General features: G+C 43.2%; 1 protein-coding gene across 2 annotated transcripts in view; it reads left to right on the top strand.

Moving 5' to 3' along the window:
* FCHSD2 (FCH and double SH3 domains 2) overlaps window positions 1–11,751 on the top strand; it is a 289,905-nt gene extending 278,154 nt beyond the window's left edge. For both annotated transcript variants that reach the window (XM_080816044.1, XM_080816045.1), the window contains 6 exons: window positions 4,985–5,068; window positions 5,189–5,366; window positions 5,667–5,887; window positions 6,869–6,998; window positions 7,139–7,221; window positions 9,658–11,751. In XM_080816044.1, coding sequence (XP_080672170.1) covers window positions 4,985–5,068; window positions 5,189–5,366; window positions 5,667–5,887; window positions 6,869–6,998; window positions 7,139–7,221; window positions 9,658–9,741 — 780 coding nt within the window. In that variant the 3' untranslated portion in view covers window positions 9,742–11,751. The remainder of the gene's footprint in view (window positions 1–4,984; window positions 5,069–5,188; window positions 5,367–5,666; window positions 5,888–6,868; window positions 6,999–7,138; window positions 7,222–9,657) is intronic.
* Window positions 11,752–12,522: the final 771 nt, after the last annotated feature.

Here is a 12,522-nt window from a genome sequence, read left to right as displayed (position 1 = left end):
TTCACATAAACTTTTTTACTCATAAAAAGTAAATTGAGTTTCCCTCCCCTCATCCAGTCCATCAGCCAGCCCTATTGACTCTACCTCCAAAACATATACTGAATCCATTAACTTTTCACCATCTTGGTCTAGGCCATTACTTCAGTTACTGTAAAAGAAAAAAAAAACATAATTAGTATCCCTTCTACATACTTACCTCCCTGCCAACAGTCCATTGTCCATTTGCAACCAGAATTATCTTTAACACATAAAGGAGATTATTTTATTCCCTTGCCTAAAAACCTTTTGTAAGCTTTCTATCACACATAGAAAAACACTCTCTCTAGAGTCTATAATGTTCAGATTGATCTGAGCCCTGACAGTCTCCCAGCTTCATGCCAGACCATTCCCCTAACCAGACCACTCACCACACATTAGCCACTGTGGCACTGTGCTCCTTCCTAACTTGACAACTCTGCACTTGCTGCTCCCTCTACCTAGAACCATCTTTCCCCAAATTTTCGTTGGCTGCATACTGTTCTTCATTGAGGCTTAGCTCAAATAGTGCCTCCTCAGGTCTCCCTTGAGAACCTAAATACAAGCCAACTTCTCATTTACTACTCTCTTCCCATTGCCCTTTGCCCTCTTTTATTTACTATATAGCACTTATCACCAGCCAAACTTAATCTTACTTGTTTTCATATTTCTTTGTTCTGGCTCCCCACTAAAGGGCCATAAAATCAGAAACTTTGTCTGTATCTGTGTACCCTGTCGTGTGTCTCCAGCAAGCAGGATGGTACGAAGCACACAGCAGGTCCTCAGTAAATAATTGTGGGACGAATAAATGAATGATGCAAGGAAGGCATAAACAAATGAATTGTCCTCTAGCTCCCATGCTGATGGACACCCAGGGCTTAAGGAACAACAGTAGAGGAAGCGTCTGGAGAGAATCTTCAACAGTCATTCATGGGAGACAGTCTCACTCCCACAGCCCACTGTCCCTGAAAGGCCAAAACTTGGCAGTATATACTCTTCAACATCAGACCTTTTAGTTTGACATCCTTTCATTGTATACTTAAATCACGAACACTTGCCTCTTTTCTAAAAGGGTTGGGTTTTTTTTCTGAAGTAAACCATTTTGATAATCTTTTGAAAATTGGCATCTTCTGAGATCGTTGGAAAGGTGTTAGAGAGTACGATAATACTAGGGTTGGGAATGTTTTCCCAGCTCACCTCCCAACATTATATTTACTTTGAAGTTCCAGAATTAAAATTTAAGGCCCTTAAATGGAGAGGAACCCAAGAGTCTGAGTGACTATAAATAGCTCACATCCACCCAACATTCCCTCTATCAGCATATGCCAAGCATGTCCCTATCATAAAGCAGACTATAAAAATCTGTTTAACTAGTTAATCACTGAACAAACATTTAGTGCCCCAAATTTCAGGGATGCAAGAATTATTGTGACACAGTTCCTGCCCCCCCCCAATGGATAGTCTGGAGGCAGTAAACATTAAGCTGAAAAACAGAGTATGTATTAAAATATTTATAGTAGAGGTTAAAATTGCAAATTTTTCCTGTTATAGGAGAAATTTCATAGATGAGATGGCACTTAAATTAGGCCATGAATAAGATCTTACTAAATAATGTGAGAAGGGAAAGAGCCTTTCTAAGCTAAAAGAACAGCAGATACAGGGACCCAGTTTGATGAGAGTCCGGGGTGCTCGGAAATGTTGCATTCAATAATGGGGGGGCATCAGCTGGAAATAAAGATGTTTACTGTCAGATAGTAAAGGGCCTTGTAGACCAGACTGAAGTATGGTTTTTATCCTGACTGGTAGGAACCTTTGGATGTCCTAAAATCAGACTGGCTTTTAAGAAGGTAACCCGGGCCATGGTATTAGATACTATACAGGACAGATTAGAGAGAAATGAACTGTAAGTCTAGTGGTGGTTCCAATAGTCTAGACCTGGAAAGGAGGCCTAGATTAATCTGATGCAAACAAAGAAAAGTTTTATTTAAGGATTAGATTCAGAAGCCTTAAAAATGCTTGTAACCTTTGGCCCTACTAGCACATATCTTAAGGAAATGATCCACAATATAGAAAACAGGTTTTGGATACAAAATGTTCCTTCATCATAGAACCATTTTATAATAGCACAGAGTTGGCTATCTAATAAAGGAATAGCTAAATAAATTAACCATTCATATAATATAGTAATATGCATAAAATATTATGAAGATAATTAAAAATTATATTAATAAGAGGTTTTTTATGCAAAAAAAATGATATGTTGTGCCAGAAGAGTAAGATGCCAGATTACATGTACCTTAAGATTTCAATTATACATATTTCTAGCTTTTCTACGAGGAAGATGTATTATTTTAATCAGGAAAAAGTACATTGTTTTAAAAGACTATGGGAGGGGCACCTGGGTGGCTCAGTGGGTTAAGCCGCTGCCTTCAGCTCAGGTCATGATCTCAGGGTCCTGGGATCGAGCCCCGCATCGGGCTCCCTGCTCAGCAGGGAGCCTGCTTCCCTCTCTCTCTCTGTCTGCCTCTCTGTCTACTTGTGATCTCTCTCTCTGTCAAATAAATAAATAAATAAAAATCTTTTTTAAAAAAATAAATAAAAGACTATGGGAGATTTAGAGAGAGAGTGGTGGGAATGGGCTGCTTCTAGAGTTGTGGTTGTCACAGGGTATTAGGACTTCAGGAGGCAGTGTGAGAGCGTGTGTTTCTTTAATAAGCATTTCCTGACCACTTGCTCTCTTTAGTTGGGATACATGAAAAAAATTACATTCCCTGCAGTAACCCTACAAGGGCAAACAACTAAGCAGAGTGCCATGGTAGTTCATGATAGTTAGAGAGGTACACAACAAAAGGAGGAAGAAGCCACCAACTCATTGTGGGTGGTCTGGAAAAACTAATAGCTGGGTCTCAAATCATGAGTAACAGTAATAGCTACCATCTGTGAGGTATTGTGTGCCTGGTACCATATGTATGTTATTCTAAGCTCTTCAATGACTCAATATGGAAGGTACTATCAACCAACACATTAATTCAACAAATATTATTTGAGCACCTTCCATGTAACATCCTGCTTGGGGATATGGCACGGATGAATACAGATGAAAATCTCTGCCTTCACGGAGCTTACATTCTAATAGGAATAAAAAAGAAAACCGAGGCTCAGAGAAGTCTTATGGTCACTTGCCCTTGGAAACAGACTGAAGCTGGACTTGAATCCGCAATCATCTAAATCTGTTCACCAGATGGGAAAGAGGGAGTGGGGCCTGCTGGAAAGAAGAAACAGCCTTGGAAAAGCATAAAGGCAAGGAATAACGTGTGTTCCGGAGAACAGGGAATAGTGTGTGGGTCCAAAGCATTGAGAGCCCGCGGTGACCAAGTTCTGTAGAATCTTGAGATCCTTGCAGAGGACTTGACTTTGTCAAGTGGAAGACTTAGTCACTGTTTGGGGATGATGTGATCAACCTAGCATCCGCTGATATTATATAATGGCACTGAACAACTTGCATGGCCCTCCACGACGTTTTTACAAGGGCAACAGTATATGTAAAGGTATTCTTATCCTTCCTGCTTTGAAGGATACACACACACAGAAGTCCCGTTGTATCGATAACTTTTTTAAGTCTTGCCACGGAATTAGGGAAAATGTCTGTTATACTGTTGCCTTTTGCTGGTGTAGTCAAAGCATAGTGCAGTTTCAGCTTAGCAAAGAAATTCCGTTGGAAAAGCGGTCATGAATCAATGAGCTTTTTTTCCCCTCAGTTTCGAAATCAGGTAATTTACTTAAAATTCTGGTCCTGGAGGATTTCTGTGACTGGTCAGCCATTTCCAATACTATTTAAACATCTCAAGAAGCTGTGGCAACATCCAGAATCTGGGTTTGATGAAATATATGCACGCAAAATGGGAAATGAGTCTTAATAAAGTGACCCATTATCTTGCCTTATTTTTGCTTGTGTAACTTGGAGATAATATACACTTGGAAATTGTGATATTTGAAAAACTATGTGGTCTTATAGTTTGGTTATATAGTTGTAACTAATCTTGGGACTTGGGGAATGCTTTTAAGCCTATTCACCAGAGAGCCAGAAGATGCCAGCAGGCCTCTCCCTGTTACATGTGACAGAAAGTCTCTTTAGGAAGCACAGCCACACAGTTTCTCTCCAGCCCCGCTGCAGAGCCCCTGAGTGTCTGCTCTGATTCTGCAGTCTCAGGAACAGTATCAGGGTGGCCAGTGCTGGTGGGTTCCTGCAATCAGAGATAATAAAACTATCCCAATTAGCAGCTTGTACAGAAGCATCTCAGTGGACCAGCCCAGTCTCCACAGTTAAGCTAGAGCATACGAAATCCAAATTGTGACCAGTCTCAGTCATTTCCTTCCCAGCTTTCTTCTCTTGGCCATTGTTTATCAGACAGTGATTCCAGATCAGTTCTCGGCACTGCTCAAGCTGTCATCCGGTCCATGTACATAGCTGTTTGCATTTTCACAGTCCGCACCTCCATGCAGCGCTCTGTACACTTCTGATGCCATGCTTGCTGCTCTGCCTGTGCTTCCCAGATCCTCATGGTTCTCAGCTTATTCATCCCACACTGACCCTCCCATCCTCCCCAGAATGGCAGGATTGTCATTTTGAAGAAATGGAGGCATCAAGAAGTTGAATAACCTAACCACTAGATACATAAGCTGGAGCCGGAGCCCCAGTCCCCTGCTTCCAGCAGAGTGCTGTGTTCACGGCACCTGATGACCTCTTGAGGATTCCGTTTCTCCAGTTTTTGTTGTGGCTTTATTTTGTTTAGTTTTTTAAAGCAAAACTTCACCTCATTGCGATAGTTTTACAACCCTTAAATTTTTATGTTCAGTATGTTTTCCAAAATCATTTCAGTATTTTGATCCCCCGTTTTTGTTATGACCAGCACACATCTGCTCTTTATCTAACCTTTTTAATTTTGTCCATGACCATCCTACATTGCAGGCTTCTCAACCAGATGAGTTGACCATTGAGGAACATGAGGTGTTAGAAGTGATTGAAGATGGAGATATGGAAGACTGGGTAAAGGTATATTCCTTTGCTCATATCGCCCCTTCTCATGACATTTTTAGGAGTTTGTTTTGGTTCCTGTTTTGCCCTGTCCAGATCGTGTGTGCAAACCAATTTTGTCACATGTCTTTTACCCAGGCTCGAAATAAAGTTGGCCAAGTGGGTTATGTGCCAGAAAAGTACCTACAGTTTCCCACCTCGAACAGTCTACTGAGCATGCTGCAGTCCTTGGCTGCTTTGGACAGTCGGTCACACACATCCAGCAATTCCACGGAGGCCGAGCTCGTTTCAGGCAGCCTCAACGGAGATGCCAGTGGTAAAGACTGAAACAAGGCACTCTTTATTTGGTCACATTTGGCCTAAGCAGTATTGCCCTGGAGTCAGCCTTCAGTGGGTTAAAAAGCAAAACTTTATTCCTGTTCTATGTTTTCTGTTATTTGGTCACATTTATCCTCTACAGTAGAACCCTGAAGTTGATCTTCAGTGAGTAAAAAAATGACCGCTGTACTGTCACCCTGTATGATGGTCTTTTAGTTGTCATGTGAGCATAGGGGTGGTTGCAGAAGGAACCTGGCTGTCCACATCCTTATGCATTTTTCTCCCTCTTGCTACCTAGTCTGTTTCGTGAAAGCACTTTATGACTATGAGGGCCAGACAGATGATGAATTATCCTTTCCTGAGGGAGCAATCATCCGAATCTTGAACAAAGAAAACCAGGATGACGATGGCTTCTGGGAAGGGGAATTCAGTGGGCGGATTGGAGTTTTCCCATCGGTGCTAGTGGAAGAACTTTCAGCCTCAGAAAATGGTGACACTCCGCGGATGAGAGAGATTCAGGTATGTGAGAGGAGAGAAAACTGAATTTAAAGGTTTTTAAAGAAAATTGCCCCCAAGCGGTGGTTGACCGATGCAGACTGGGGCTACAGTCTCAGCCCCACCTTCCCACTCCAGCCCTCTTGGAGGGCTGTTGTCAGGTTTCTGCAAAACTGAGTTTGGAAAAGCAGAGACTCACCAACCCAGTTCCTGGGTAATGGCCGTATTACACCTCCATTTGTCCACTTTCTGTGCTCTGAATCAGTTAACCTAAAGGATAAATTGTATGTGACATACAAAAGAATGGTTTGGTAGAAAGACAGAAACCAGAGAGGGATGTATTGTCTCTGTAGTTAGTTTAGGGAGTAAAAATACTGCTCTTTCCATCGCTGTCAGAGCCTGCCTGCCAGTCCTTTTTAGAGGACTAATGAGCCTGCCGGAGCCCCCTTACACTGATGTGGCTCTGGGCTCAGCTCGTCACAGCAAAACTTGACTTCATAGGAAACCCCTAAATCGGGTGGGTCACTGCAGGCCTGACAGATCCAGGACCAGAAAGAACATGTCTCTCCACCTTGTTTGTGTGACATTGTGACCACTTAGTCTGACGTTTACAAAACCTGAGGAAGTCAGAGACAGCCAGTTATTTTATTTTCACAAAAAAATAGAACTTGTCCCCTTTCTTTGTTCTTCACTTGATTTATTGAATTGACCAAGTTAGTAGATTTTCAGTAGAACTCTAGAGAATGGTTTGACCTGATGACTGTTTATGATAAACTGTAATCAGTAGTGTAATGAGATCTCTGAGGAAAAACTTAATTGCATCACAAAATCAGGTTTGGGGTTGTTATCCTAAGCTCACGTGCTTCTAATGAGGCCGACAAAAATTGCGTATAGTTCTATCTGAGCTGCAGAGAAAAGTAGTATGTTTGAGTTAGTCAGAGAAGCTAGCTGGCCTCTCCTTCCTGAGGTGTGAGCACTTCGTAGTTTCTCTTTCCTTTGTGGCAGATCTCTCCTTCCCCCAAGCCGCCGGGCTCCCTGCCTCCACTGCCGCTGTACGACCAGCCTCCCAGCAGCCCTTACCCCAGCCCAGATAAGAGGAGCTCCCAGTACTTCCCACGCTCTCCTTCAGCAAATGGTAAGGGTTCTCATGGCATGGATCTAAATTCATTTTCGTTCAGAAATCCACATGTTCACCTAAAGAGCAGACAGATCTGCATTAGCATTATTATTGCTCAACAACACAAATAAAATGAGCTGCTTGGTTCCTTCCCTTAGAAAACAGCTTCCTTGCCGAATCGCCGGGATTTTCACAGGCATCAAGGCATACTCCTGAGACCTCATATGGCAAACTGCGACCTGTAAGTCTCTTATCTGGCAGGGTTACAGAATGCACAGTTTTTCTAAGTTGAAAGTTAAAAACTAATGTCTCCCTATGGCCCCTGTGCTACACTCATTCCCCCATGCAAGGGTCAGGTGGGTTGAGGACGGTAAAAAGAGCTCTTAAAAATGAAGGCTATAAGGGGTGCCTGGGGGGCTTGGTCGGTTAAGCTTAGACCTTTTCACTTTGGCTCAGGTCTTGATCTCATGGGTCAAGGGATTGAGCCCCGCGTCCTTGGACTTCCCACTCGGTAGGGAGTCTGCTTGAGGATTCTGTTCCTCCCCCGACTTGTGAATGCGAGTGCTCTTTTTCTCTCTCTCTCTCTCTCTCCAATAAATAAATCCTTTAAAAAAAAAAATGAAGGCAATAAAAATCAGCACATCTTGGAAGGTCTAGTCTACACTGGCACTTTTCTCACTGAGCCCTGGTGATACAGCCATGGAAGTGTATTTAACTACAAGCTCTGTGAGCGTCAAAGTGGTCTAACTGCGAAAACAAGAGCACTTTTTCTTAGCGAGCATTTATTGAGAACCTATTTTCCAGGCTTATATTTGGCCTCTTTTGAGGAACAAAGATGAAATGAGATATACTTCATGCTTTTTGATGTTTAAGAGCTTCTATTCTCAAGGAGAATCTACTCTTACAAATAGTCACCTCTACTCACCCTTCACTCCATGCCATCGACTCCTTCCCCCCACCTCCCTGTGAAATGGCTCCAAGGTCAGAACTTTCCCACACGCACCCAGTGCATTTATTTTCCTTGAACTGCTTATCAGCATTTGACACCATTCCTTGAACCACTCACTTCCTTTGGCTTCGTTCATTCAGACATGTATTGAGTGCCTTGTTAAAGACTTTGGCTCTTTATCCTAAGTGTAATAGGAAGCCATTGCAAAGTTGTAAGCAGGACAGTGATGTGACTGGTTTTGCATTTCTGAAACATTGCTATGGCAGCTAAGTGAGAGTGAATGGAAGGTGGCAGAACAGACATGTGGAGCCATGAGGAGGCTGGAGCAGTGGTCCAAGCAAGAGGAGATGGCAGCATAGACTGCTGGGTATGGGTGGGAATGGGGAGAAGCCCTTTCCTCATTTGCTTTCTGCTCTCTGGCCCTTTCTTTTGCACTGACCTGTATAGGTTTCTCTGCTTCAGCCCATCTCTGCTGATGCTCCTTGGGGTTCTTCCATGGGCTTCTTGTCCTCAAGTCATTAAACTTGCTCTCCCTGTGCCAACTCATCTATTCCCACAGCTTTGATAACCATTCATTTACTGACAACTTCCAGACTTATAACTGTCAATCCAGTCGCTTCCCTGAGCTTCAGCCTTGTGGACATCTCTGTATACATACCAGAGCCCCAAACTCAGCAACAGTGGATTAGCTGTCCTCCCTCCCAGACATGCTCCTTCTCTCATATTGCCTGTCTTAGTGAGTGGAACCTCCTTTCTACCACTGCTCTGGTATCACTCCTGATAGCTCCCTGGCCCTGCCTCCCACAAATAGTCATCACCAGATCCTGCCACATTTACCTTGGAGACAACTGTCAAGTCTCTCTTTCTCTCCCCCCACCCCCACCAATGGCTAGGTCAGGCTAACATCAACTCTCACTTGACTACAAGAGCCTCCTAAATTGTCTTCTTACCTATACTCTTGCCCACCACCACCCCTCTTTCTCCAAACTACTATCCCAGTCATCCTTTCACACCTTTGCTACTGCTGTTTAAAATCCACCAAAGCCTCCCTTTGCCCACAGAGTAAAGCTCAAATTTCTTAACATGGCTTTATGAGGCCTCATGACTTCACCCCAGGCCACCTCTCTAGTCTTATCTCGTGCAGCTCTCCTTCCAAGACAGGCTGAAAGATGTTCAGTTCTCCAAGCATTCCTCTCTCTGGGTTCCACTTCCAGGCCTTTGCTTTGAATGAGGCTTTTAGGGCTATGGTGACTCTTAGGCCCATGAAGCTTTCAGCCGAGGCAAGAACCTGATTTGTGGGGGCACCTGGGTGGCTCAGTGGGTTAATGCCTCTGCCTTCAGCTCAGGTCATAATCCTGGAGTCCTGGGATTGAGCCCCACATCGGGCTCTCTGCTCCTCGGGGAGCCTGCTTTCTTCTCTTTCCCTCTGCCTGTCTCTCTGCCTAATTGTGATCTCTGTCTGTCAAGCAAATAAACAAAATCTTTAAAAAAATCTTTAAAAAAAAAAAAAAAGAACCTGATTTGTGGGTTCCACATTTCAACAGAACATTAACTCCTTGGTGTGAAAAATAGTGAGAATTACTTTGGAAGCACATGCTTTCATGTTCAGAGCATTTGAGACCCCTGGGGTGGCCATGACTGTGGATAAACTGACCTGTTGGGCTGTGGATGCTTCAGGCACCGAATCAGGAGGCTGACTGACGATCCATGTATTTGTTTCCTGCTCAGGTCCGGGCAGCTCCCCCTCCACCTACACAGAACCACCGAAGGCCGGCAGAGAAGATTGAGGATGTAGAAATCACACTGGTGTGATGATGGGTTTACCCAGCCATTACTGCTACAATCAAGGCCAGGCTTGGTGTTTGGCCATTCTTGTTCTTTAGGCACCTTTGCATGATGATGACTCTTGAACAGAGCAAAAACAAGGAGGAGCATGGGACTGGGTGGCCTGGTGCACTCCTCCCACGTTTTGAATATTTTGTGCCTTTTTTTGTTGTCATTTTCTATGTCATCTCTCTACCATAGCACAAAGCCTAGTGGGCCCTAGAAGCAGAGGGGGACAGCCCTCAGGCCTATCAGTGGTCCATTTTTATATGAGACTGGAGACCAGGCCTCATTCGGGGCACGGTCACAGAGAAACTGATCATGGGCACTCGTACAGTATATTACTGTGGCCACAAGGATGTGGCAAAGATCCTCATCTTTCTTCAAGTGGCTTTTGCTCGTCTGATTGAGTTTAATCAGATCATGTTGGCTACATAAGGAACTAGAAGGAGGGATTTCAGGAGAGGCTGGCTCCTCCCCACAGTTAGTCCCCAGACTGAGAAAGTGAAACCTTATTGGAAAAAAAGTGGACTGCCCTGAGTTTATCGCCAGTTGCATTAATGCACATCTCTTCCACAGCTAACAGATTTAAAACAGTAACAGTGTCCTTTGTATTAATATTTACGCCATTCATTTAGTGTTAGTGGAGCTAATACGGAGGGGCTGCACTCATAGCCAATTCTGATCCATCACATAGACTAATAGAAAGGAGGCTGCGGCTGAAGCAGAAATGGAGCTTCCGGATCTGAAACGAGCTGATTTAATGTTCTTTTTGTATTTGGGTATTTTTTCATCTTAATTTTTGCAGCATATATTCTTCTGATCAATATCTTTAGAGCCTGAACCTCTAGATAAATTGGGGATACGTACTTCCCTTGTTGAGCTTCTCTACTGGGGAGGCCCCTCGCGCTGTTTTATTCCCAAGCCCAAGCCCAGCCGGCCAGCCTGCGGCTGCTCCAGACCAGCAGCCAAACCCCACAGAAAGTACAGCTTCCCAGCTCCCCCTGACTCGACGTTTCCTTGGGAGGAAGAACCTGTGGCTCATGGAGGAAACCAGCTGCCCATGCAGAAGGACTAAAGGATGGCACACCACACACAAGTGCAGACTGACAAGTTCTCCCTGTCACCAGGAGAGCCGAGAGGAGCGTTCTCCACAAGCTGGCGAGCTCACGGTGGCAGGCGGCCCCGAGGAGGTCTCTGTGGGCACCCTACCTCCTGCGGAAGATAGGGAGAGCTGAACCCAGCGACGGGGGCGGGGTTTGCAGTTGCTTTTTTTTTTTTCTTAAGAAATCAGATTTGCAGAATTCAGTCTAAAAGTTGTATTATGCTTTGAAAACTCCATCCCTCCTAAGAATCTTTAAAAACTTGAAATGCTTGCCAAATGTCCCCATGGGATTTTTGACCAAAAGTCAGGTTATAGCTGGAGAAATCTTCAGTTAGTCGTTTGATCACTTCAGTGACAGTACCCATTGACGAGTCTTCTCTGTGATTTGGGGTTTTTATTTTGTTTTTTGCATTTCTTAACCTGTTGATCTATTTGAGGTCTTTTTGTGTTTATCAAACTTATTCTTAAGTTTAAAAAAGAAATGAAAAGGGTGGCTTTTTTAAGATTTTAAAGTTCTCTGACATGTTAAAAATCTTCAAAGCACTTTAAACAATCCTCCAAGTGCTTAAATCAGGCAGTTCTCGCTACCCAGTCTTGTCTTCTCTCTTTAGCTAGCCAAATTGTCCTTGAATCTGGATTTTCCACATTCTCAGTCATTTGAAATCTTTTGTTATATTTTAAAATATTTTTTGGAAGAGCTGCTAATTTTATTTAAAAAAAAAAAAACAAAAGTTGTAAAAATATGCCTCCTTTTTAAACAGAACCCCTCCCTCCAGGACATATAATCCAGCATCACAGTGCACGGGGCCAGGCTCGGAGGGAGTGCCTCTGTGCAGATGTGCTTTCTTTACAGTGGCTGTAAAAAGTTTGTATTTATTATGTATAAAATGTTGAATAATAAAAAAAAAAAAAGAAATTCAGTTTTCTAAGTTTCCGTATAAAAAGATTTGGGTAAATAGACCTTTCCAAACAGACAATGCTTTTTATAAAGACATTCCTAGGCCTTCCTTTTTTAAACCATAAAACAGATACAGAGAGGAGGAAATAAATTCCCAGTTAACGGCCTAGTCCCTCTGGCTGCCCACAGCCACATTTGAGGGCCAGGGCTCAGTCTGTTTAGGGAGGGACCCCATGGTTCTCTTCTTCCCAGAGCTGGGTATGTGCAATATGTATTCTTCCAGATATTTTCTGTGCATAAAACTTATACACATACACATTGCCTTCCTAAATACGTGGGATTATATAATTAGGTTTCCCTCATTCTGTTTGAAGGCTCTCTTCTATTCCATGGTTTGGATGTATCATAATTTAAGCCTGCTATAGTGAGATGGATGTTTAGGTTGTCTCCATCCATTTGCCATTAGCAAGTTGAAAACAGCATCTTTGTATATCATTCTTTATAAATTTGTTCCAGTAAAAATATTGGGTAAATTCCTAAATGTGTAATTTGAGAGTTAGAAAGTTATATGAGCATTTGATTTTGTTAGATTTTGCCAAATTGGCCTCCAAAATAATGGTATCTGTTGACACTCCCACCAGCAGCATGAGAGATGGCAGCATGGACTTTGGAGTCAGAAGGTCGAGTTAAATCCTGACTCCCACTTGATGGCTGTGAGAACCGAGGCTCCATGTCCTGGTGGAAACCTGAGGATAATACTGTGGAT

Source organism: Martes martes, assembly GCF_963455335.1.
Source record: "Martes martes genome assembly, chromosome: 10".
NCBI classification, from domain to species: Eukaryota; Metazoa; Chordata; class Mammalia; order Carnivora; family Mustelidae; genus Martes; species Martes martes.
This window is presented reverse-complemented; position numbering and strand designations above follow the sequence as displayed.